This window comes from Vulpes vulpes, chromosome 5 (assembly GCF_048418805.1).
Source record: "Vulpes vulpes isolate BD-2025 chromosome 5, VulVul3, whole genome shotgun sequence".
Taxonomy (NCBI): Eukaryota; Metazoa; Chordata; class Mammalia; order Carnivora; family Canidae; genus Vulpes; species Vulpes vulpes.
In genome coordinates, this window is record NC_132784.1 from 73,717,515 (window position 1) to 73,743,930 (window position 26,416).

The 26,416-nt window shown below is 48.3% G+C and overlaps 2 protein-coding genes across 2 annotated transcripts in view; both read left to right on the top strand.

Annotated features, from left to right (window-relative positions):
* The window catches only part of ZNF408 (zinc finger protein 408), a 4,775-nt gene extending 2,761 nt beyond the window's left edge, over positions 1-2,014 (top strand). The window contains exon 5 of the mRNA XM_026004068.2: positions 420-2,014. Within this exon, the coding sequence (XP_025859853.2) occupies positions 420-1,960 (1,541 nt within the window). The 3' untranslated portion in view covers positions 1,961-2,014. The remainder of the gene's footprint in view (positions 1-419) is intronic.
* F2 (coagulation factor II, thrombin) overlaps positions 1,986-26,416 on the top strand; it is a 26,796-nt gene continuing 2,365 nt past the window's right edge. Inside the window, exons 1-13 of the mRNA XM_026004069.2 lie at positions 1,986-2,132; positions 11,104-11,235; positions 11,584-11,747; positions 12,419-12,443; positions 12,742-12,792; positions 14,370-14,475; positions 14,576-14,712; positions 16,130-16,447; positions 16,764-16,889; positions 16,966-17,092; positions 17,526-17,693; positions 18,214-18,387; positions 18,655-18,836. Coding sequence (XP_025859854.1) covers positions 11,163-11,235; positions 11,584-11,747; positions 12,419-12,443; positions 12,742-12,792; positions 14,370-14,475; positions 14,576-14,712; positions 16,130-16,447; positions 16,764-16,889; positions 16,966-17,092; positions 17,526-17,693; positions 18,214-18,387; positions 18,655-18,836 — 1,651 coding nt within the window. The 5' untranslated portion in view covers positions 1,986-2,132; positions 11,104-11,162. The remainder of the gene's footprint in view (positions 2,133-11,103; positions 11,236-11,583; positions 11,748-12,418; positions 12,444-12,741; positions 12,793-14,369; positions 14,476-14,575; positions 14,713-16,129; positions 16,448-16,763; positions 16,890-16,965; positions 17,093-17,525; positions 17,694-18,213; positions 18,388-18,654; positions 18,837-26,416) is intronic.

Genomic DNA, 26,416 nt, shown 5'->3' on the forward strand with positions numbered 1-26,416 from the left:
TGAAAATAGCAAATTGTGTATAAGGTTTCCAATTTCTTACATTTCTTCTACCTGGGATGGGGGTGGAGGTTCTTTTATTTTCAGATGAGCTAAGGTGAGGACGTGGTAGTCTAATTCATCCTAAGTGTGTGTCTCCAGAGGCATAATAGGGGCCTCTGGGATAGCCCTCTCTCAGACTATCCAGAGGTTTGGAGGACCATGGTTCCCAAGAGTGCTTCCTCAGGAGGCACCTGAGACTGGGCATGAAGATAAACAGAGCATGTGGTTCATGTTCCAAGGGAGGGATTGGCGTCATTGCCACTCCTGAAGTTCAGGGGCTGAGTAGGAGGAGACAGGTATTCATATAATTTCCTGGTGACACCATTGCTACCACCTGTTACAGTTTCTACTAACCCCAGCACCCCATTCTTGCCTTGCAGATCCTGGTCACCAGTCACCCCCCTGCATCCAGGCAGAGAGTATGGTAGGCCCTGGACTCAAGCCCCAAACCCAGGATCAGCTTTACAAGGAGACCCAACTGCTTGGCCCGCTCCCTCAGGATGGCAGCATGGATGAGGAGGACCCAGCCCAGACACAGATGCCACCTGAATCTCAGAGCAGCTCTGCTACCCAGCAGGGCACAGAGAGCAGTGAGTCCAGTTCCTCATCCTCTGCCAGGGACAATCAGCTACGTGCTTATGTGGTCAAGAAGTTACGTGGTCCCAGTGGTCAGTGCCCACCCAGAGAAATGACCTCGGAGCCCAGGGCCCAGCACGCTGGAGAACAGCAACAACCTGGCTTCCCAGCATGTTTGAGGAGCCCTCCTGGCCCAGCAGGAAGCTCCTCGAAACAGAGGCGACGGTACCGGTGTGGGGAATGTGGTAAGGCCTTTCTACAACTGTGCCACCTGAAGAAGCACGCATTTGTGCACACGGGCCACAAACCCTTCCTTTGCACTGAGTGTGGCAAGAGCTATAGCTCAGAGGAGAGCTTCAAAGCCCATATGCTGGGCCACCGTGGGGTGCGACCCTTTCCTTGCCCACAATGTGACAAGGCCTATGGCACCCGGCGAGACCTCAAAGAGCACCAGGTGGTACATTCAGGTGCCAGGCCCTTTGCTTGTGACCAGTGTGGCAAGGCCTTCGCCCGCCGGCCTTCCCTGCGGTTGCATCGCAAGACCCACCAGGTGCCAGCTCCCCCTGCCCCATGCCCATGCCCTGTGTGTGGCCGGCCCCTTGCCAACCAGGGCTCCCTGCGGAACCACATGCGGCTCCACACCGGGGAAAAGCCTTTCCTGTGCCCACACTGTGGCCGTGCATTCCGCCAGCGGGGCAACCTGCGTGGGCACTTGCGGCTGCACACGGGGGAGCGTCCTTACCACTGCCCTCACTGTGCTGATGCCTTTCCTCAGCTCCCTGAGCTTCGGCGCCATCTTATCTCTCACACTGGGGAGGCCTACTTGTGCCCTGTGTGCGGGAAAGCCCTTCGAGACCCACACACACTGCGTGCTCATGAGCGCCTGCACTCAGGGGAGAGGCCCTTCCCATGCCCACAGTGTGGCCGTGCTTACACACTGGCTACCAAGCTGAGGCGCCACCTCAAATCCCACCTAGCTGACAAGCCCTACCGCTGTCCCACCTGTGGCATGGGCTATACCCTCCCCCAAAGCCTCAAGCGCCACCAGCTTAGTCACCAGCCTGGGGTACCCACCAGCCCACCCTCCAGCCCACCCTCCATGCCACCCGCTGTTTCTGAGCCCACTGTAGTATTACTGCAGACTGAACCAGAACTGCTAGACGCATGCAGGGAGCAGGACGTCTCCCCAACACAGGACGTCTTTGAGGTCACCATTTCGGAGAGCCAGGATAAGTGCTTTGTGGTGCCTGAAGAGCCAGGCCCCACGTCCAGCCTGGTGTTCATCCATAAGGACATGGGTTTTAGTGCCTGGGCAGAAGTGGTGGAGGTGGAGACGGGCACCTAACCCCCTGCCCCCGCCCCCCCCCCGGAGTACTATATAAAGCTAGTGTTTTCTAGCTGCTGGATGTCTGCGTCTGTCCTTGGGTTGCATGTTGGAGTCTAGTCTATTCTGAGAAGCAGATCAGGGATTTCCCTTCCTGTTTATGGACTGCCACATTGTTTCCCAAGACTATAAGGTAATCCTGTTCTAGGTTTAAGAACTTTTTATTGACTTCAGTAGAGTTTGTTCTGCTTCCCTCACCAGGAACTCCTCAAGGCGCTTGTTCTTTAAATATGGCGGAAGTGACCACACCCAGTAAGGTAGTCAGGTACCTGGCAGCACTATTGCCCTACTGTGTGCTTAGTGCTGGGATCATCACTCCCACCAAGCTCCCTGAGGAGCAAGCACTTCCATTTAGAAACCAAATGGAATGACTTGAAGGTTAAAAGGCCAGAGGCTTAAAAAAACTAGATGCTGAGTTCAGGTTATAGCTCACTCACTGTTGTCTCTAACTTGAGCTATAGGTGGTTTAGGTGGCCACCATCCCAGGGCTGTGAAATTGGTTTTTTTTTTTTCTTTGTTGATAGACACCAGGCCAACTGGAGGCAGCTAGGGCCAGATCTGGACCCTTCTGAAGACCTGGACAAAGGCAACCCTATTGAGGGAAGAAATGGACACAGGTCTTACATCAGCTGCGGACCTGCACCACACTGGGTGCCAGGATGCAGCTGGGAGCTAGACTAGGGTGACATTCTCTACAGAGCTTAGGATCTGCTAAGGCTGGAAGCACTGGACAAGAGTTTGCAGAGGATCCCTAGCTAGTGCTATATGGATGTGTTAGATGGGATGGTTTAACTTGGTCTGGGGCATCAAGGACATGTCCCAAAGGAATAATAATGGTAATAAATACTCAGCCCTTACTGTGGGCCAGTTGTTCATGTTTATATAATCTTCATAGCAATGCTGTGAGGTTGGTGGTAGTAGTATTCAGGTTTTACAGATGAGGAAGCAGCTTTGAGTGTCATGCTCAAGGTGGCACAGCTACTAGGTAGCAGAGCCGAGACAAACTCTCAACGACACTGCAGCCCTGCATCTCACTCATGATCTGATGGATGAGAAGGTGGAGGTGGTGGGAGCTGCACGTGCAGCAACCCTGTGGTGAGAGCCCGGGGGATGTGAGCAACAGACGAATGTGGCTGGGGCAGATCACACAGGCCTTGCTTCAGGATTTCGGACTTATTCTCAGAACATTGAAGAGTTTTGAGAAGGGGAATGACATGACTAGATTTGTGTTTGAAGAGGCCTCAAGGATGGATTGGCTGGTGAGATATGGTTATGGGGAAATCAGTTAAGGCTGCTGAGGTGATGGGGAATTGGGTGGTGGCAGTAGAATTGTAGAGAAATGGAATCATTCATCAAACGTGAGCACTTTCTGCATGCTAGTTAGGGATATGGCATGGGAACAGCCTCTGCTCTCTGAGTTATATCCTGGTGTGCATAGACGAAATGTCAGATGATTATAAATATAGTGAAAAAAAGTCATGCTGGGGGAGAGGATAAAACTAGTGTAATTTTACAGAGGGAGGTCGGGGAAGGCCTCTGATAACGAACAGGAGCTGGGATCTGAACTGTGGAGGAGATGAGCCACATTGATGTCTGTAGGACCTGTATTCCAGGGAAAGAGAACAGTATAGTATAGCAAAGCCCAGCGGGTTCAAACAAGAGCAAGGAGCAGAGATCCCTGGGTGGCTCAGCAGTTGAGTATCTGCCTTCACCTCAGGGTGTGATCCAAGGTCCAGGATCAAGTCCCACATTGGGCTTCCTGCATGGAGCCTGCTTCTCCCTCTGCCTCTCTCTCTCTCTCTCTCTCTCTCTCTCCTCTGTCTTTCATGAATAAACAAAATCTTAAAACACACACACACACACAAATGAGCAGAGTGGCCAAGGTAGAGGATGGATGGAGGTAAGGGCAGGTTGGGGACTATGGGCCATGGTGAGGATTTTGGGCAGATAGATTCTCTGAGAGAAGTGACAATTCATGGACTGAGGGAAGGAGGGAGAGCTGACTACTGGTTTCTGACTTAGCATGTTAAGTGACACTGGGGTGAGAATAAGGATTCTGGTTGGAGGTGGGCTGAGTTTGAAGTGCCTACGGTAGAAACCACAAGCTGTCAGAAGTCTGCAGGATATGGGGAGAAAAGGCTGCTGTAGAGGGGGAGTCACGACACTAGTGACCAGGTCCTGATCATCAAAGCTGGGGTTTTAAGAGGTGAGCAGAGAGGGGGGCCAGGTTCACTTACAGGAGGGAGGCTTTGCAGGGGACACGGAAATTGCATCCAACAAATAGAAAACCTGTCAAGCGTGTGTCACAGAAGCAGAAAGAAGAGCGTTTCTGTTACGTTAGCTGTTGTCAAGAGGGTTGAAGTTTGTGAAGTCACTGAGCTGAGTAAGGACAGGTGGAAGCCAGATTGGATTTGCTTTGAGGAGTAGGCGGCAAGAGAGGAAGAACTTAGATTCTTGTCCCATCCTCTGTCCTGTGGAATTAGACGTGGCCCCTGTTTCACAGACTCCAGGCTGGAGCTGGCCAAGATCACATAACCAGTAAATGGCAGAGCCAGGACTGAAACGTGGAGTGTTCTCTGGCTTCCCAGCACTCGATCACAGTGTCACAGGCAGTCCTGTGTCTCATGCTTTGCCACTGACATTTACCCAGCACCTTCCCAATTTGCATAGCTTTTTGACAAAGCATCATTCTGAAACTGCCCACGGGGAGGGAGGACAGCAGGAAATCGTGGTGATCTATGGAGAGAAAGGTCATACCATCCAAAGCACAAAAAATAGCTGCTATTAGTTTTGAGTAAGCCAGCCCTAGCTCTTGGAGCCTGTGTGAGGCTTGATAGGTCCTATTCTTTTCTAGCTCCTGCTTTGGGCAGGGTCGTGCCAGCTCAGCTGACAGCTTAGCAGTCAGCGTCGGCCAAGTGTGTTTAGGTGTCCTGGGACATTCCCACCACTCACCACTCGATCCCCAGCTGTGCAGAGAGAACATACTCCTCCTTCACTACCCATTTGGTGGTGAGCTGTGTGGGCAAGTTGGGCATGCTTTGGGTCTGGGGATGCCTGTCCACACCCCACAACCTTCCTTACACCCAAACCTGGAATGCTTACACCCCCTTGCTACATCCCCCACATAAACGGAGAACTTTTCTCTCCGTTAAAGCTGTCCCTAGTGATGCAGAGCGGGGTCAGATCAAAACCACCAAACCCAAAGGCACGTGGTTTGGGAGCCTTTGTTCTGCCAGGACTTACGGTTAGAGTGTGAGCAGGCATCAGGGGGCACTGTGCAAGCTCCCCATATTACAGAGGAAGACATGGATGCCCTGAGAGGAGTCCTTTCCAAGGCTTGAGTAGCAGAACCAAGACAGGCGCCAGGTCTTCTGACCCCTAATTTAGAAGTCTTCCAGTTAAAATGCAGTGGCTGTTCTTGAAAAGATTGATCACCGGAGTAATTTTTTTCATTGAGTAAATAATCTTCAGATGTCAGAATAATTCTTGTTTATCTGAACAGTAGAGTCCCTTTATTCTCTACTTCTTTCCTTCATCCCCAGATTAAGTCACTTTTAACAGTTTAGTGGATATGGCATTCATTTGAATGCTGCTGCCTGCTGTAGGGCAAAGATGCTATAAAGTGGTGCTGGAGGACACCTTAACCTGGAGGCAGGTTTGACTGCATGGTGTCTGCACCTGCTAAACCAAACATCAGACGGTGTAGGAGATAAGGGATCTTTTATTCCCATTTGCTACTTCAATAAAATGAGAAAATCTTACAATCATCTGAATTACATTTAAGCACCTCTAAACAAGGCAAAGCATCATGGACTGTAAAAAGCCCCATCTCTAGACGGGTTCGGGTGTGGTTCGTGGCTCTACCCTTCCTTGACTGACTGCATAAATTTAGGCAAGTTACTTGGCTTCTCTCTGCCCTGTTTCCTCATCTGTAAAAAGGGGGTAACTATGGTGCCTACCTCATCAGTACTAGGCACCCGGCACATGGTGAGCAGTTAATAAATTGTAGCTGGTTACTAGTAGTATTGTTATCAGCCCTCTTAATTTGGAAGAGAATATTAAGGTGCTTGCATGTTTCCTCTAGGTATTGCTTGTTTCGGGCAGGTCTGCATCACTCACAATAGTTTCGTACTTGGGGTGCATGTCTACTGGGTTTGCTTCATGGAACAGTGAGGCTGTACTCTAGCAGAATGTCAGGGGATGAAGGTAATGCAAGGTGAAGAGCAGTGGTCTGAGAGGCATGAGTCTGAGTCCCAGTCCTAGCTTTATAGCACCAACACTATAACCTTGGTCAATTAGCTCCCCACCTCGAGACTCCCTTTCCAAACAGTGACATAGGGAATTTAGACCAGATAATTGCTTTGCAATCTCAGCTCCACCATTGAGCCCTTCTGCTAACTTTTTTTCTTCTATGGATCTGATATATTTTTTAAGATTTTATTTATTAGAGCACAAGCAGGGTATGGGGGAGAGGGAGAGGGATAAGCAGACTTCCCACTGAGAAGGGACCCCCAACTCGGGGCTCAATCCCAGGATCCTGAGATCACGACCTGAGCCAAAGGCAGATGCTTAACCAACTGAGCTACCCAGTTGCCCCTGAATCCTAAATTTTAAGAGCTTTTGATTAACTAGAAATTCACTCATTTTAAAATGCTGATCAGATTGAGGGGGAAAAATAAGGTATTTAACCACCTCAAAAGATATAATGTCAGCCACAAAGGAAAAAAATTATCTTTGTCTTAAGGTAAATTTACAATTTTTGAGGGTTTAAAAAAATATCCAAAAGGACAAGACCATCCTGTAGTATATGCATGGAGCCCTAGGCTGCAAAATGTCTGGATTTAATGATACCTGACCTTCTTTCCAGCTCTGAAATTCTCTGTCTTTGGAACATAATTTTACTGTTTTCAGTGATTACAGAGCTTCGTTTTACAACATAGCATTGGCCTTACCCATGATTTTGTTTGACACCAACTTGTTAGGAGAAATGCAATCCTTCATTATCGCCTTGTGCTTAGTGGGTAATATGATCCGCTTTAAGTGTGCAGGCATGTTTTTGGGGTGAGAAACAAGAGGATGTGTTCACACAAGGTGATAAAGGCCTTCACTGCTTCTGTATCTTTGGGGTAAATCCCCAGCAGTGCAATTGCTGGGTTGTAGCGTAGCTCTATTTTTAACCCTTTGAGGAACCTCCACAGTTTTCCAGAGTGGCTGTACCAGTTCACATTCCCACCAACAGTGCAAGAGGGTTCCCCTTTCTCCACATCCTCTCCAACATTTGTTGTTTCCTGTCTTGTTAATTTTCATCATCCTCACTGGTGTGAGGTGGTATCTCATTGTGGTTTTGATTATAGGGGAAAGGAGAGAAATTGAGTGGGAGATATCAGAGAGGGAGACAGAACATGAGAAACTCCTAACTCTGGGAAACGAACAAGGTTGTAGTGGAAGGGGAGGTGGGCCGGGGGATGGGGTGACTGGGTGACAGGCACTGAGGAGGGCACTTGACGGGATGAGCACTGGGTATTATACTATATGTTGGCGAATCGAATTTCAATAAAAAATTAAAAAACAAAACAAAACAAAAAACAAAAGTCTAAACCCATCATAGTACTTCTATTCCTCTTGTGCATTTGGGTGTTAGTTCTCTCCGTGGTTTCTATTATCCTGAACAGTCTCTCCAACCCACCCCATGGATTTCCATGTCATGAATTTGCCAGAGAGACTGGACCCATTTGTTCTGTTGAATGTCTGTCATTCCTTGTGGTGGTGGCTAACTTATTCCTTTATCATCTGTATTTCCTATAAACTAGTAATTAAAGCTAGAGGCTCATTTAATTCAGCTTCACTATTTTAGGAAGAGCCCTTCACAGGCAGCATTGAGTATTTCCAGTTTCATACATAATAGTGGGGTTTACTGGATACTTCGTATGTGGCAGGCATTGTGATACTTTATAAACATAATATGCTTTAAAGGGGTAGCTTAGTATTTACCTCAAAATGATAAACTTAACTCTGAATCCATCTAGATCGGAGGGAGACCGGGATATATGGAATCCAAAGAATTGCAGCAAGTGAGAACCCAAAGATTACAAATTCTGAGAGCTGGGGGTGCTTCTGTAGGGACAAAAGGAATGGTATAGATCAAATAAAACACAAAATCAAATTTATCAGAATAACCTAGAGTTTTCTTTAAAAAAAAAAAAAAGATTTTATTTTTTCATGAGAGACACAGAGAGGCAGAGGCACAGGCAGAGGGAGGAGAAGCAGGAGTCCAATGCGGGACTTGATCCTGGAACCCCAGGACCACATCCTGAGCTGAAGGCAGACACTCAACCGCTGAGCCACCCAGGCATCCCTGGTCTAGAGTCTTCTTGTTGGTCTTGTCATTCCTGGACCCAAACCATGACTTTCAGAATTTTCATGCTCTCTCTCTCCTTGCCAAAGAGCCCATGCTGGCCATCTAAACCATCTATCGTAACTATGCAAATGACAGACTGGGAGCTGTTTTGATTGGGTCCAACATTTGCCATTGACAAGATGTTAGGACCCATAGTCTTCAGAATGAAATTCTCCCTGCTAATTGAATAGCACCATGATACGTGAATTCATCACCCAACACATAAATCAAGGCATAAATCTGTGGAAGCAGGAACCAAATCTAAGCAGAAAGCTTCAATTATCTTCCCAGGGCCTAGAGAACCAAAGTTTTCTGCTTTGGAATATTGTCTGCAAATAGCTTGAGGAAGACACAGCCCAAGACTTGCCTGTTAATGGTGATGTCTGCACGTGAGCATGCCATGAGCTCAGCAAGTCTGCAAAGAGATCAGTATGAGTTTTTCAGCAACAGCCTTGTGAGACAAATATTGTTCTAATTTTACAGATGGTGAAACCCAGGCCTGGCCTCCCAAACCAGTGCTCTCTTTTCTGCTATGATGCTTGTATATAGGGATGTTCTGACAGCAAGGGAATGGGGGGGGGGGGGGGCGGTCAGCAGACCCTTAGCCCTGAATCCCTAGCCCCCCCTAGAAGAGGGACCATGTATTATGTGCTTTGTCCTCCTGGTCAACACCCTCTGCTCTTTCCTTTTCTCCCTCTCCTGATTGACTCAGCACTGGCCCCAGCTGGTCCTCAGAAAAAAAGAGGATCACCTGTTTTGAAGCGGCAAGGATGAAGCCACACTTCTCAGGAGCCCTTCCCTTAATATGTAATTTTTAAAGAAACTAGTGAGGTAAGATCTTTTCACTATTCTCAAAAAAAAAAAAAAAAAAAAAAAGTAGGCTCAACATCTTTAGTGAACAGGGACTCCAAATTAAAACCACAATGAGATACCTGCACATCTATCAGGGTGGATAATGTGAAACAGATGGACAATATAGAGGGTTGGTGAGGATCTGAACAACTGGAACTCTCAAGTATTGCTGGTGGGAGTGTAAACAAGTGCCACCACTCAGGATGATCATTTGTTAGTGACTTAGGCAAAGCATATGTCTTTTGACCCAGCAAATCTACTCTTATGCACGAGTATTTGTAGCAGTGATGTTCATTATAGCCAAAACAGGAAAATAATCCAAATGCCCATCAATAGGTATCAAATGGGTAAATATTTACGCAATGAGATACTACACAGTTTTTCAAGGATTGGACCACTGATCTGAGAAGCCAGACACAAACAGGTATATGCTGTAGGCTTCCATTCCTATGAAGTTCAAAGATAGGCAAAACTGGTCTAGGGTGATGGTGGTTAGAATAGTGGTGATCTTAGGGACAATACTCTGGAGTAGGGCTAAAAATGTTGATCTGGTGGTGGTTACATAAAAATGTGAGTCAAGGGGCACCTGGGTGGCTCAGACGTTGAGCGTCTGTCCTGGGATCAAGTCCCACATCGGGCTCCCTGCATGGAGCCTGCTTCTCCCTCTGCCTATGTCTCTGCCTCTCCATATATATCTCTCATGAATAAATAAATAAAATCTTTTTAAAAAAATTAAACACTTAGGATTTGTTTAAACATTGCTGAGTATAAGTTAATCCTTGGTTTAAAAAATATATAGAAAAATAGGAATCTATGTATCTATGTACTATACTATATCTAGGAACTGGGCCACCCAGGAATTAAGCTAATTCATGGGAGTCCTGACCCCCAGGTCTGTGCGAACCCTCTTTGCTTTGCTCGGCACCAGGCCCCGCCCTGCTATCTTCTCAGACCCTACGTGATGGCAGTCTAAACCTGTATGGCCAGGCCTGGAGGATGGCAAGACGGGAACGGGTGTTTCCTGTGTTCGTGCTCTTTGTCCTCTGTCCTAATTAGACCCAGGACTAATATTTACCTTGCAGAATGCAAACAGAAAATGGGGGAGGGATGGGAGCAGGGCTCGGTGAGGGGCAAGGTAGGAGCGGCAGCCACTCTAGGCCTGGCCCCAGCTGGACAGGCAGGAGGAGAGGGAGGGGCCCTGTGGAGAAGACCTGAGGACTTGGGCTGGTCCCCATTCTGGGGCGGCAGCAGGTCCTAGTTGCTGAGAGAAAATAGACCAGAGGCTCAGTGGCCCTGGACCTGGCTCCTCCTCCTGAGCAGCCACAACACATGGACACACCTCCATAGCTTCCAGATGGGAAAGTGGTTGAGAGGCAGCTCTCTTTTGGCTACACCCTTGTCTCTGCTTTCTTACACCCATGTGCTATGATTACATAAACCTCCCCATTGGTTTATATCCATATACCTGCTGTTTATTGAACATGTACTACATTTTATGGGTGTCACATTCATAATCTAGTCTGAGTCCTCACAACAAAGTACCGTTCCCATTGTACAGATGGAGAAACTGAGGCTCACAGAGATTAAAGCAACCATCACCATTTGTTGGGATTGGAAGGACCCTTGGGAAGATCTTGTGGCCCTCCTTGCCCAAGTTGGCCCACATCTCAGAAGGGAGGGGCTGGACGATGGTGGAAACTTACACTGGCCTTTCCTTTGTGACTTCTTCCCAGACCATCTGTCTCTAGTCCCAAGAGGATCTGTCTTCCTGGGTGGCGGGGGTGAACTATCTATACACTAGTACCATGGCCCTGACCTGCTGACCTCTCCCTCTTGGCTAATTTCTTCATGTTAGTTCAACATTAACCCAGAGTGGTCAGGACAAGACCTCAGAGTCCCGGGAGCTGATACACTATGGCGCACGTCCGAGGCCTGTGGTTACCTGGCTGCCTCGTCATCCTCTTTAGCCTTGCACACAGCCAGCATGGTAAGAGGGGGTCGGAGGCTGGGACAGGCTGCCAGGCTGGGATATAGGCCCATGGGCCGGGGGCTCCTGGCTTGACTGAGAACAACAGGGCCAATGCCCAGGTGGGTCTCAGCCTACACCATGGCTTAGGGAAGGAGCCGGGTGCTCAGGTCTGGATGCACAGTGACTGCGTCTCTCCTGCAATGTGGAGAGCTAGTGGGCCACCACTGGCAGCCTTTTGGGTCCTGCCACCATCCCAGGTGTCCCCTTTGGGAAGCCAGGAAGGCAGGGTACCTCGCTTCCTGCCCCCACAATGGCCAAGACAGCCTGGCTGACCGAGACCACTGTCCCATGCCCCTCCTGCCGCAGTGTTCGTGGACCCTCAGCAAGCACTATCACTGCTCCACCGGGTCCGACGCGCCAACAGTGGCTTCCTGGAGGAGGTGCGCAAGGGGAACCTGGAGCGAGAGTGTGTGGAGGAGCAGTGCAACTACGAGGAGGCCTTTGAGGCCCTGGAGTCTTCTACTGCCACGGTGAGGGCCAGGCTGAAGGGCAGGTGTGGTCCCTCCTGGTGGGCCCAGCTCCAGAACCACAAATGAGGCAGCGAGGGATGTCCCAGCTCTTCAGCTGTTGGCAATGCAGTGTCCACGGGGACTTCATTTCACTGGGATGCCAAGATGAGTGACCTCAGCCTTTCTTGGAGGTCCTGACGCCTGGGCTATGTCAGGGTCTGGCAGCCTGGTGAGGCTCCAGGTCATCGGGGGCTCCTCTGTCTTCAGATGGCTGTCTGCTCTGGGGTCTCCGGAGGCCCTGGCGCTGGCCCACACGGCCTCTCAGCTTTAGCTATCTGCTACTATGGAGTGTGGGACTCTGGCGAGGCCTCAGGGCTCCAGAAGCTCTGCACAGCCTTTCCCCTCCTGGGCCCCATGCCCCCACCTCTCCAATCTAGCCCACCTATGGGAACCCTTTACGGTAGTCTTGTTGGCAGGGGGCTCCCCTCTCCTCAAATATTCCTCTCCCCAGGGGCTTGGGCTCTGGAAACAAAAGTAAGAAACTACCACAAACTTCCCCAGAGCCTGCCCCATGTGTGACCAGGGTAAGGGAAAGGTGAAAGTATGAAGAAGAAAAAACACAAAGTCTACTGAAAAACAAAATGAAATGAAACAGGATATGCCACAGCCTCATGCCAGCTCTTATTTTTCAGGATGTGTTCTGGTCCAAATACACAGGTGAGGACTGGGAAGGGTTTGCTCCTGGAAGGGAGTCCTGGGGACCCCAGTGAAAGAATGTCCTATTCTGGAGAATCTTCTGGTCCATCCAACCATCCATCCCTCCACCCATATTTTCCTTCCTTCCTTCCTTCCTTCCTTCCTTCCTTCCTTCCTTCCTTCCTTCCTTCCTTCCTTCCTTCTTTCCCTCCTTCCCTCCTTCCTTCCCTCTGTCTCTGCACATTGTCCCCCCCATCCTCTGCTTGAGCCCATGCTGTCTCCTACCCCAATCCCAAAAATGTTTCTGGGTCTTTTTCAGCTTGTGAGCCGGTGAGGAAACCTCGAGAAAAGCTCGTTGAATGTCTGGAAGGTGAGGAGCCAATGTGGGGGTGGCAGCAGGATGTGAGTAAGCAGCCTGGGAGAAGAGCAGAGTAGAGTGGATTAGGAGTGGTGGCCCAGCACCTGACCTTGCCTTTCTCTTCCTGTGGTCAAGGACGCATCTTTGCACCTGGCTCTGTGCCTGGCAGTGAGGAAGATGATTAACATTGGAGAAATGAATGAATGGATGATGAATTCATGTTTTTTAAAAGATTTTATTTATTTATATGACAGAGAGGGAGAGAGCACAAGTAGGGGTGGCGCAGAGAGAGAAGCAGATTCCCTGATGAGCAGGGAGCCCAACATAGGGCTCGATTCTAGTGCCCTGGGATCATGACCTGAGTTGAAGGCAGACACTTGGGATCGCTGGGCCTGCCTTTGGCCCAGGGCGCGATCCTGGAGACCTGGGATCGAATCCCACGTCGGGCTCCCGGTGCATGGAGCCTCCTTCTCCCTTTGCCTGTGTCTCTGCCCCTCTCTCCCTCTCTCTCTCCGTGTGACTATCATAAATAAATAAATAAATAAAATATTTATTAAAAAAAAAAAAAAAGAAGAAGGCAGACACTTAACTGACTGAGCCACCCAGATGCCCCTGAATACACCTTTAATATAAATATGGACTCCCAGGGCAGCCTCAGGGTTTAGCTCCACCTTCAGCCCAGGGCGTGATCCTGGAGACCCAGGATCGAGTCCCATATTAGGCTCCCTGCATGGAGGCTGATTCTCCCTCCGCCTGTGTCTCTGCCTCTCTCTCTCTCTGTGCCTCTCATGAATAAATAAATAAAATCTTAAAAAAAAATTGACCCCAGCTCTTAACAATAACTCTTTAACTACTGACCATACTTTTTGTTTTTCTTTTTTTCTTTTTGTTAAATAACTTACTCAACAGGCATTCTACTAAACCTCTGCTATATACCAGGCACTGTGTCATGTCATGTGCTGGGGATTTTAAGAGAATCAAGGAGCTCACAGTCTCATAGGGAAACAAAAATACAAATTATCAGTATGATTGTTGGAAAAGCTCTGTTCCAGGTGCCAAGATGATGCCAGGAAAAGGGGCATTTAGTTTGCTGGCAGCATCAGGGACAATCCCTGAGAAAAAACAGTTTTCCACCTGGATTTGTGGGCACACTGATAAGCAAACAGAAGAGCATTCCTAGGCAAAGGAGACAGTTTTGCAAAGGCTCTGACGCATGAGGAGCTCTGATAACAGGTTGGGTAGACCAGGGCCAAATTAGAAGTACCTTATTCACTTTGTCATTCCACTGGCCATGAGGAGCCACTGACTTTAAGCTCCATGAGGGCAGGGGCATACCTTGACTATGCCTTATTCGTCACTTAGTACTGGGCACAGTGTCTGATACATGGTTTTCACATGGATGGTGGGCACTCAGTGAATTTTTGGTGAGTGCTGTTAGATTGGTGAACTGCTGGGTACAGAGGAGGTGGCTGAGGAAATGTGGGTTAAGGGTCATGAAGCAGAGGTAGCTTGTAGGAGGTGGACAGACAGAGCTTTGCTAAGTGAGAGAGGTGACAGATGGTAAGACACCGGGGCTGGGGTCTCTGCAGGTAGCTGTGCTGAAGGTCTGGGTATGAATTACCGAGGGAACGTGAGCTTCACCCGGTCAGGCATCGAGTGCCAGTTATGGAGGAGTCGCTACCCACATAAGCCTGAGTGAGTAATGGGCTGGCCTGTTGGCCAGTGGGCTGAGAATATGGGGCTGGGACACACTGGATGGGGGGTACAGCCTCTGCTGAGCAATTTCCTATTCCAGAATCAACTCTACCACCCACCCTGGGGCCGACCTGCAGGAGAATTTCTGCCGTAACCCGGATGGCAGCACCACTGGGCCCTGGTGCTATACTATAGACCCCACCGTGCGGCGAGAGGAGTGTAGCATCTCCCTCTGCGGTGAGCTGGGGAAGGCTGGGCAGTCCATGGCCAGGGCTCAGGGGTCTCTCCATAGGGCCTGGTAGCCTGGGACAGGAAGCTAGACCCTGGCTACCTTCAAACATGGCTTAGTCACTTACAACAAACACATTTGGGCCCATGGGTCAGTGAAGTCAAGAGAGCAGAGACAGCTGGCCTCCCCTGCCTCCCCAGTCTTTGCTTCCTTGTGACCCAGACTATAGCTCATTCCAAAATGCTTTCTTTTCTGCTTGAGGCCTTCTTCCCTCCAGGAAGCCTTCCCTAACCATTTCAGCCTGTGTGCCCTTTTCTGAGCACCACAGAGCAAGCCTCACATGGTCCAGCCCAGCATGATTCTGTCATTATCCTTTCGCCTGATGTGTCAGTTAGCTTTAGCCACAATAATGCTACAAATCCCACAAAATCACAAACAACTGCAAAAGCTCAGAGGCATATACCAATAAGCATTTATTTCTTATGTGTCTGAGGGTTGGCTTGGGTGGCTGTGCTTATGTCAGCTGTGCCTGCCTATGTCTGTGCTGGCCACAATGTAGGCTGGGCTTGGCTGCTGGTCCTGCTTCAAACAATGGGTCCAGCTGAGCTTGGATCCTTGTGTGGGTTGGGTCCCGGTTTGCTCCACATTACTCATTCCAGGGCTGAGGCTGAAAGGCACCATCTCCCAAAGTTATGGCAGAGGTAAAATAATAAAAATTAAAAAAATATTCAGAAACACATGATGTGTGTCAAGGCAGTTCTGCCCATGCTCCATTGGGCATGATCAAGGCCAAAGTCAGCTGGAGATGTGTACCTTTACCTATACAATCACAGGGCAGAGGATGTGGATCTGGGCAAGGGTAAAGAATTAGTGCCAGCAATCAAACTACCAAATATAGGTTGGTGTATCTTTGTCCTTCATGCATCCCTCTTGGACCTAAGGCTTGGTCCTGGGACTATATTACAGCAAGTTACCAGTCATGGTAACAAAAGCAGCTACCATGTACCAAGCCTGCCCACCCCCAATACTTCGCAAGGCTGCTGAAATTGCCCTACTGCCCATGAAGCCATCCTTAGTCATCCCAGCTACTTTTCCTGCTGTCCGCTATAAAAATAGACTCTTTCTTTAAAAACTCCAGGCAGTCACTACCAATGTATCACAGATAGCCCAGGAGGTGAAACCGAGTTGCCATCTCTGTCTCATAATGCACCAGACACAGCATGTATTTTGTTTAAGTCTCTCAAAAACCCTACAAGAGTGGTATCAGTCACCCCTTTTATAGGCAAGCAAAGTGAGGTTCAGAGAGGTCAAGTTACCTGAGGCCACATAGGAAGAAGGTGGCAGGGCAGGAAGTCAAACCCTAACCCCCTGGCTGCGTGTTGTCCCATCCCACCCACTCTGCTCCCCTGCCTCCCCACCCACCAGGCCAGCAGGGAGGCGTCACTGTGCCGCTGACCCCACGCTCAGGAGGCCCCACGGTGAATCTGTCACCTCCATCAGAGCACTGCATCCCTGAGCGTGGCCGGTACTACCAGGGTCGCCTGGCGGTGACCACACATGGGTCCCCCTGCCTGGCCTGGGCCAGCAGTCAGGCCAAGGCCCTGAGCAAGGACCAGGACTTCAACCCTGCGGTGCCGCTGGTGGAGAACTTCTGCCGCAACCCGGACGGGGACGAGGAGGGCGCGTGGTGTTACGTGTCGGAGGAGCCGGGTGGCTTTGAGTACTGCGACCTGGACTACTGCGGTGAGACGGGGCGGGGCCTGCGCCTGGGGGCGGGGCGGGGGCGGGGCCGAGCAGCACCTCCCCGGGTGCAGGACTGCCCCGCCGCTGGGGGGCACGGTCCGCTGCAGCTCTGTCTCCCCGCGGCCCGGTGGGCTTGGCCCCATGCGCAGCTGAACTTGCTCAGGCCGCAGGCTGAGGTCCCCAGGACGCCGTGCGCTGCGCTCTGGGCCTCGCCCAAGGCCCTCCAAGGCCGCGCGGAGGCTTGGGCGGGGCGGGGGGGGTGTGCCGAGGGCTGCGCGCAGGCTGGCCTGGCCCCAGTGGTGCCTGCTCCCCGCAGAGGAGCCCGTTGAGGAGGTGGGCGACGGGCTGGCCGAGGACCTGGATACAGCCATCGAGGGACGCACCACCGCAGAGGAGTTCCAGCCCTTCTTCAACGAAAAGACCTTCGGCGCCGGGGAGGCAGGTGAGGCAGCGGGGGCAGCGGGGGCTGCAGGGGCGCAGAGCCCAGCTCGGCTCCTCACGCCCGGTTTGCTGTGCAGACTGTGGGCTGCGACCTCTGTTCGAGAAGAAGTCGGTGAAGGACAAAACGGAAGAGGAGCTTCTGGAGTCCTACATCGACGGGCGCATCGTGGAGGGTTGGGACGCGGAGATTGGCCTCGCGCCCTGGTGCGTAGTCCGGGCGGGCCGGAGGGGCCCCGCTGGGGCTGCCCCTTCCCTCACAGGCCTGGGCTTCCCAGGTGATGCCAGCTGGCACCCCTCTGAGATTGGGGGTATTGCTTCTCACGTGCAGAGAGCGAGGCTGAGGCCCAGAGAGCTTAAGGGGTGTGCCTACTTGAGTTACTTTCTCTGGCCCCAGAGCTATGCCAGGCTGTGCAAATTCTGGACCTGCAGAAGCTGGGGAGGGGTGCAGAAAGCAGGAGGCAGCCCCTTGGTGTGGTGTGGAGGTCCCAGTCCGCAAGGGCAACCAGGCCAAGCTGGGGTCTGGGCCCAGTAGGCACCTCTGTCCAGTTCTGAAAACTGGGACTTTCTACTTTAGGACAGGTAGAGGGGCAGCTCCCCAGCTCCTAAGGCTTCTCCTTCCCTCCCTCCCCCATCCCAGGCAGGTGATGCTTTTCCGGAAGAGTCCCCAGGAGCTGCTGTGTGGGGCCAGCCTCATCAGTGACCGCTGGGTTCTCACTGCTGCCCACTGTCTCCTGTACCCACCTTGGGACAAGAACTTCACAGAGAATGATCTTCTGGTGCGCATTGGCAAGCACTCCCGCACCAGGTACAGGATGGGAGGCCACTGGATGTCTGGCAGGGGTCAGAGTCCTCCAGTGTGACCGTGGGGGCCTCTGGTGGTTCCCGGGAATGTGGGATATGTCTGTTTACTTCCCACAGTGGAAAACTCAGCAGTCTCTGCTGTCAAGGCCATTTGGCCATGTCTTGACTGAGGCTTGGGGCTTGGGACAGAGAAACTCAGACTCTGCAGAGAGTGAAATCCTGGCCCACCCCCAGCTTCTCTCCAGCTCCCAGGATGTGGTACAGGTGGGACCTGTGAAGAGAGGCTGTGTGGGCCAGGGCTACAGCCTGCCGCCCTCCCCCACCTGCCTGGGCTCTTTGATTCCAAAGTCCTGAGCAGCTTCAGGCCGGGAGATGCTGCCAAGCAGGAGCCAGCCCTCTCCCGTCACTGGTGGCCCAAGGCTCACTCCAATTCCTGGACTCTGAGGGCAGGCCATTTCTCCCCTTAGGCACCAGCTGCCCCTCACCAAGTGGCTTACAGCTTCTCCATGTCCCTGTTCACACAGGTATGAGCGAAGCATTGAGAAGATCTCCATGCTGGAAAAGATCTACATCCACCCCAGGTACAACTGGAGGGAAAACTTGGACCGTGACATAGCCTTGCTGAAGCTCAAGAAGCCTATCAACTTCAGCAACTACATCCACCCCGTGTGCCTGCCTGACAGGGATACAGCTACCAGGTGGGGCACAGCGGGGCCGGGGCGGGGTGGTTCACAGAGCAATGGTAGGGGGAGCCCTGGGCTGGGGTCTGGGCCTGATGGTCCCAGCAGCCTTGCAGAAGTTCTGCCCCTTTCCAGACCTTGGGGTGAGAGGGGGCGGTTTTGAGTCAACCCGGATGTCCTTTCTGCACCAGTGTTTTAGATTCAGGCCTCCAAGGGGGCAGTGCTGGGGCCAGGGACCTCCAGGAGGGGTTGGTTCTCATGAGCTCCTTCTCCCTTCTCCCAAAGACTGCTCCAGGCTGGGTACAAAGGGCGGGTGACCGGCTGGGGCAACCTGAGGGAGACGTGGACATCCAGCATTGGTGAAGTACAGCCCAGAGTCCTGCAGGTGGTGAACCTGCCCATTGTGGATCGGCAGATCTGCAAGGCCTCCACCCGGATCCGCATCACTGACAACATGTTCTGTGCTGGCAAGTCTCTTGCGTGTGGCCAGGCTTCAGGGTGGGGGGCGGAGACCTATTCAAGGGCTGGATCTGGTCCCTTATAAGCCCCATGGCTTTGGGCAAAGTTGCTTAACCTCTTGGAGCTATTTCTTCCTCTGAAAAATGGAGATAAAAGTCTCTGCCCTATAGGGGTGTGTTAAGGGGCTAGGCATGGTGCTAGTCACTGGTTGCCCATATGTGTGAATCCAGATAGCAGCATGAGGCCTCAGGTGGAGAACAAGCCATTTGTTCACTCAGTCATTTGGCAAATATTTTTTGAATGCCTGTTGTGATCAGTATTCTACTGTAAACCACAAAGACCCAAACACAATGCCTGTGTCCTCACAGAGCTCCCTTAGTAGGAGGGAGTGTCCATCAGCAGATGTAGGACAGTATTCCCCACTGGGAAACAACATGAAGCAGAGTAAGGGAGAGAGAGAGAGAGATGGGGACAGAGTAGTTGGACAAGGCTGGGGAAGTGCCCTCTGGGGTGGGAGAGAGGGGGAGAGCTGATGTAAAGGCTCTGGGGTAGGAGCCTGCTTAGTGTGTCTGAGGAACAGCAGGGCGGCTGGTGTGGCAGGCAGGCAGCAGTGGATGAGGGGAGGGAGGTGGGCAGACACAGGATGGGCAGTTCTTTCAGGGCCTTCAAGGACTTTGGCTTTTATTGAGATAGGAAATCTGGGAGGCTTTGGGGTGAATAGATAGTCTAACCTAATTAAAAATTTTTCGTATAGGAGTGCCCACGGGGTCATGAATTCAAGCCCCACATGGGTGTAGAGCTTACTTTAAAATTTTTTTCTGGGCAGCCCAGGTGGCTCAGCAGTTTAACGCTGCTTTCAGCCCAGGGTGTGATTCTGGAGTCCTGGGATCGAGTCCCACGTCGGGCTTCATGCATGGAGCCTGCTTCTCTCTCTGCCTCTCTCTCTCTCTCTCTCTGTGTCTCTCATGAATAAATAAAAAAAAAAATCTTAAAAAAAATAAATTTTTTTCTAAGATTTTATTTATTTATTCATGAGAGAGAGAGAGAGAGAGAGGCAGAAACACAGGCAGAGGGAGAAGCAGGCTCCATGCAGGGAGCCCGATGTGGGACTCGATCCTGGGATTCCAGGATCACGTCCTGGGCCGAAGGCAGGTGCTAAACCACTGAGCCACCCAGGGATCCCCTAAACAATTTTTTCTCACTATAATCTCTGACTCACAGGAAAGTTGCAAAAATAATACAAAGAATGTATGTATACTGTCATCCGGGTCCTGCCCCCACACTGTGTGCATGTGTGTGTGTGTGTACAGATATACACACATAGACACACGCTGTTTGAGAGTCAGTCATACATAAGCCTCTTTACCCGCATCCTTGAGTACACACGGATGTTCTCTTATGTAACAAGTACAGTTGTTGAAATCAGAAAATTAATGAGATGATAGTGTTTTGTAATCTGTAGACCTTATTCTGGGGTTTTCAGTTGTCCCACTTACTGATGTTTTTTGTAGCAAAGGGGGAAAAATGTTCTTCTCATCGGGATTCAGTCCAGGGTCACACATTGTCCGTGGCTGACCCCTTCCCTATCTTCTACAACTTGGACGTATTTCCCAGGTGCGGCCCTGGAAACCTGTAGCAGGGCCCTCGGTTTGGTTTCTTTGAGGTTTTGGTTTCCTTGTGATCACATTCAGGTGAAGCCAGGGTGTGTCCTTCTAAGTGGGCTCCACGGGCAGGCCTGTGATGTCCGTTTGTCTCACCACACCAGGGAAGACTGACACTTGGGTAAGGTGGTGTCTGCCTCTGGTGAGGCCCTCACTGTGAGGTTCTGTTACAAGCATCCTGTGGGGAGAAGCTTTGATCCCCTGCATCCTGTTTCTCATCAAACCGTCCTCCCAGCTCTGGAGGCTGCCAGGTGGCCATCTTCTAATTCTTTCATTCCTTCTGTGTTTATTATCCTTTTGTTGGAAGGAAGACCTCTCCTTTCATTCGTTTTATCAGTGTGGACTCCCACATCTTCATTCTCAGAGTGACAATTTGCTAGTGTCATCATTTATTTTGATTTTCAAATTATCCAGGTTTGGCCAGTGGGAGTCCCTTGAGCCTGGCTTCTGTGACTTTTAATGTTCCTGCCATTCCCTGAGAACTTTCTTGCCCTGGCACAGCAAGGGGTTCTTCACTTTCCTGCTGGTGGAGAATGGTGTTTAGAGACCAGGATCTAGGTGCCAGGTACGCACATCACTTCTAGGATGTCACTGCTTCTACACCCTCTCAGCAGACAGATCTAGAAATTATGTGTATTATGCATATGCCAACATCTAGATTTTTCTGTCATCTACAGTCTCTCTGAAACCTCCCACTGCAATCCAGCCAGATTAATTTTAGCTTCTCCCTTTCCATATTTGTAACTCTCTGATGACAGTGAGAAACTCGACTCCTGTTATTCATCATATAGTAACTTATTTGATCAATATTAGAATACATAGGGGCACTTGGTGGCTCAGTGGTTGAGCATCTGCCTTCAGTGCAGGATGTGATCCCAGAGTCACTATTCTTTTTTTTTTTTTTATAAATTTTTTTAAATTTTTTATTTATTTATGATAGTCACAGAGAGAGGGAGAGAGAGAGAGGCAGAGACATAGGCAGAGGGAGAAGCAGGCTCCACGCACCGGGAGCCTGACGTGGGATTCGATCCCGGGTCTCCAGGATCGTGCCCTGGGCCAAAGGCAGGCGCTAAACCACTGCGCCACCCAGGGATACCTAGAGTCACTATTCTTAAAAAAAAAATGATAGCCACCTTATGTGGATATACTATAGTTTATTCGGCTGTTTTCCTGTGGAGAGCATTTAAGATAGTTGCCAATATTTTGCAATTGAACATCTTTTCAGTTGCTTAAGAATAATTTTTATTGAATTTTCCATGGTTTTTTGCCCATTTTTTTGTCTCCTTCCCATCAATTATTAAGAGCTCTTCATATAGGGATCCCTGATGGCGCAGCGGTTTGGCACCTGCCTTTGGCCCAGGGCACGATCCTGGAGACCTGGGATCGAATCCCACGTCAGGCTCCCGGTGCATGAAGCCTGCTTCTCCCTCTGCCTGTGTCTCTGGCTCTCTCTCTCTCTCTCTCTGTGACTATCATAAATAAATAAAAAAATTTAAAATAAAATATAAATATAAAATATAATATATAATATATAATATATAAATATAAAATAAAATATCATATATTAATGATATTAGGCCTTTTTAAAAAAAGATTTTATGAGAGAGAGAGCGAGAGAGAGAAGCAGGCTCTGCGCAGGGAGCCAGGATCATGTCCTGGGTCGAAAGCAGGTGCTAAACTGCTAAGCCATCCAGGGATCCCCTATATTAGGCCTTTATTTGTGATATATGTTGCAAATATTTTCTCCCAGTTTGTTCATTTCTTTACTTTTATAACCTTTTACCATTTCTTTCTTTTCTTTTCTTTTCTTTTCTTTTCTTTCTTTCTTTCTCTTTCTTTCTTTCTTTCTTTCTTTCTTCTTTCTTCCTTCCTTCCTTCTTTTTCTTTCTTTCTTTCTTTCTTTCTTTCTTTCTTTCTTTCTTTCTTTCTTTCTTTCTTTCTCTCTTTCTCTTTCTCTCTCTTCTCTTTTTTCTTTTCTTTTCCTTTCCTTTCCTTTCCTTTCCTTTCCTTTCCTTTCCTTTCTTTTCTTTTCTTTTCTTTTCTTTTCTTTTCTTTTCTTTTCTTTTCTTTTCTTTTCTTTTCTTTTCTTTTTCTTTTCTTTTCTGCATCAACAGGGTGGGGCAGAGAGGGAGAAGCAGATTCCCTACTGAGCAGGGAGCCTGATATGGGGCTTGATCAGGAACTCTTGAGATTGTGACCTGAGGCAGATGCTTAACCAACTGAACTACCCAGGTGCTCTCATTTTGTCATTTCTAAATTAAAAAAAAAAAAAACTTTAAGTAGTAAAATTTTATTTTATTGCATCTGGATTTTTGCAGAGTTAGAAAAACTTTCCTTATATCCAGGTCATAGAGAAATTCACTTGTTTTCTTCTGGTACTTGGTTTCATTTTTCTATACTTAGACCTCTGAGTCATTTGGAGTTTATTCCTCAGTATAATGTGAGGTATGGATTTAACTTATCTTTGTCCAAATAGCTAACCAGCTGTCTCTGCACCACTTATTAAAAATTGTATCTTTGCCCCAAGTGATTAGATTTTTAAAAAAAGATTTTATTTATTTAGGGAAGCCTGAGTGGCTCAGTCGTTGAGCGTCTGCCAGCCAGGTGTCCCGTGATTTGATTTTATTAAATATATTTTATTTATTCTTTACTTTTGAAAAAGATTTACTAATTTATTTTAGAGGGAGAGAGCAGGAGCAGGGGGGAGGGAGAGAAGGCCCCAAGAAAACTCCATGCTGAGCACACAGCTCAGTGTGGGGCTTCATCCCACAACCCAGAGATCATGACCTGAGCCAAAACGAAGAGTTGGATGCTTAACTGAATGAGCCACCCAGGCACCCCAAGTTTTTATTTGTATTTTTATTTTTTTGGTGCCTAACGTGGGGCTTGCACTTATAACCCTAAGATTAAGACCTGAGTCAGATGCTTAACTGACTAAGCCACCCAGGCACCCTTTTAAGATTTTATTTTTAAGTAATCTCTACACCTAAGGTGGGGCTTGAACACACAAGATCAAGAATTGGGTACTCTACTGACTGCCCCAGTGATTTGAGATGTCACATTTTTCACATACTGGGCTTCTATTGTAGTTAAATCTATTTGAAGATATTCTATTTGGTTCTCCTGGTTTCTTTTTTCTTTTCTTTTCTTTCCTTTTCTTTTCTTTTTTCTTTTCTTTTCTTTTCTTTTCTCTTTCTTTTCTTTCTTTCTTTTCTTTTCTTTCTTTTCTTTTTTTAAGATTTTATCTATTCATGAGAGACAAAGAGAGAGGGAGAGACACAGGCAGACGGAGAAGCAGGCTCTCTGTGGGGAGCCTGATGCAGAACTCGATCCCAGGACCCTGGGATCATGACCCAAGCCAAAGGCAGACGCCCAGCTACTGAGCCACCCAGGCGTCCCTCCTGGTCTGTTTCTATTTATTAAAGCACTGTCTTGTTTTAATTACAGAGCTTTAGAGTAGGTTTTAATGTCTGGTAACGTTTGTTGTTTCTTGAAGTTTTTCTTTCCAGTGTTTTCCTGGCAATTCTTGCATGTTTGTTTTTCCATATGAACTTTGGTATCAACTGTCTAGCTCTATAAAAGAAGCCTATGGATATTTTTGCTGGGATTGTGTTGACTTTATAAATTTAGAGAGAACTGACATCTTTTTTTTTTCTCTGACATCTTTTTGATGTTAAGTTATTCAAGAACAAGAAATGTTTGCCCATTCGTTCAAGTCTGTATTGTATCTTTCTAGCATACTACAATATATTATGATTTTTTTCCTCCTTAGCACCCTTTTTATATATTCATGTTCCTAGAGTAATTAGTTTGTGGTTCCAAAACCAATCAAGATACCTAGGAATTTGACTTTTTAGCTAGGCCTGTTGCTTTTCATTTCTGTACTTCATTAAATTTCTGCTTTTATCTTGAAAAGTTTTTTCTTCTTTATCCTTTCTTTTGTTTTACTTTGCTGTTCTCTTTCTAGCTTTATGAGCTGAGAGTTTGGTTATTTTCTTTAATTTTTGAGTAGGGCTATGCATTTTCCTCTGTTCAGAGAGAACAATATGCAGTGTTTTCATTATCATTATTTTTTAGAAATTCTGTAATTTCAGTTTGAATCCTTTCACCCAACAGTTGCTTAATAGGTTTTTAAATTTCTAGATGGGAGGGTCTTATATTTTGATTTTGGTAGTAACTGAGTTTTGCTGCACTATGCTCCAAGAGTATGGTTTGTAATATTTCTACTTTATGGAATTGATTTTTTTTTTTTTTTTTTGAAAGAGAGCTGGTCAGGGCACTGGGGGTTCAGTTGGTTAAGTGTCTGCCTTCGGTTCAGGTCATGATCTCAGGGTGCTGGGATCAGGTCCCTGCTCAGCAGGGAGTCTGCTGCTCCCTCTCCCTCTGCCCCTCTCGTGCTCTCAGTCTTTCTCTATTAACTTTAAAAATCTTTTAAAAAAAAGAGAGCTGTTCGATCATTTTTTGTGACTGTTGCCTATGTACTAGAGGTGTGTAGGTATGGTCTCTATTATCCATGTGTAGTGTTTGATATATATCCATAAAGTACAAAAAGAAAAAAGAACCTTATCACTTGTTATTTAGGTCATTTATTTTTATTTATCTATCTTTAAATGTTTTAAGTAATTTTTTAAAAAGATTTTATTTATTTATTCATGAGAGACAGAGAGAGGGGCAGAGACACAAGCAGGCTCCATACAGGGAGCCTGATATGGGACTTGATCTTGGGTCTCCAGGATCACACCCTGGGCCAAAGGTGGCACTAAACTGCTGAGCCACCAGGACTGCCCTATTTTAAGTGGTTTCTATATCCAACATGGGGCTTGAGCTCACAACTCCGAGATCAAGAGTCGCAGGCTCCACTGACTGAAACAGCCAGGTGTTCCCCCCCGCCCCCACCCCCACTGCACCGTTTAGGTCATTTATATCCTCATTTATTTTCAGTTCACTTGATCTTATACTGAGTTTGTGTTAAATTCTACTAATGTATTTGTCTCCTTGATTTATAAATGTGGTTGCTGTGCTGTTTAGTGCAGATATTCATGACTCTTATTTATTTATTGTGAACTGCGGCTTTTAACATTAAAAGTGTACTTTAAATTCTTTTCAGTTTCAGGATCACTGTCTCTGCTGTTTTTTGTTTCCATTAACCTAGTATACCTTCATCCATCCCTTTAGCCTCTAGGCATCACTTTGTCTCTTCTATGCAGCATAGTTGGGTCTTGCTTTTTGAGAGTCAAACTAAAAATCTTTTTCTCTTTTAATAGGTGAGTTAAACCCATTTATATTTATTGATGTGACTGAATTAATATTCATATGATTTTGTTATTATTACATGTATTATGTTTCATTTGCTCTTTTTCCCTATGTGATCTTTTCTTTGTGTTTTTGAATATATATATTTGGGACATTTTGCATTTTTGTGTTTTTTTTTTTTTTTTTAAAGATTTTATTTATTTATTCATGATAGAGAGAGAGAGAGAGAGGCAGAGACACAGGCAGAGGGAGAAGCAGGCTCCATGCACCGGGAGCCTGACGTGGGATTCGATCCCGGGTCTCCAGGATCGCACCCTGGGCCAAAGGCAGGCGCCAAACCGCTGCGCCACCCAGGGATCCCTTGCATTTTTGTTCTAATGATTTCCTTTGAGCTTCTATCTCTTTGAAATGCCCTTAGTTCCTTCTTTTCTTACATGACCTTTTACTTGTTAACTCCCACCTATTGGCTATACATCAGTCAGGGAGTTTACTTTTTCAAGATCTTCTTTGATATTTTTAAATTTTTTTTTAATTTTTATTTATTTATGATAGTCACAGAGAGATAGAGAGAGAGGCAGAGACACAGGCAGAGGGAGAAGCAGGCCCCATGCACCGGGAGCCCGACGCGGGACTCGATCCCGGGTCTCCAGGATCGTGCCCTGGGCCAAAGGCAG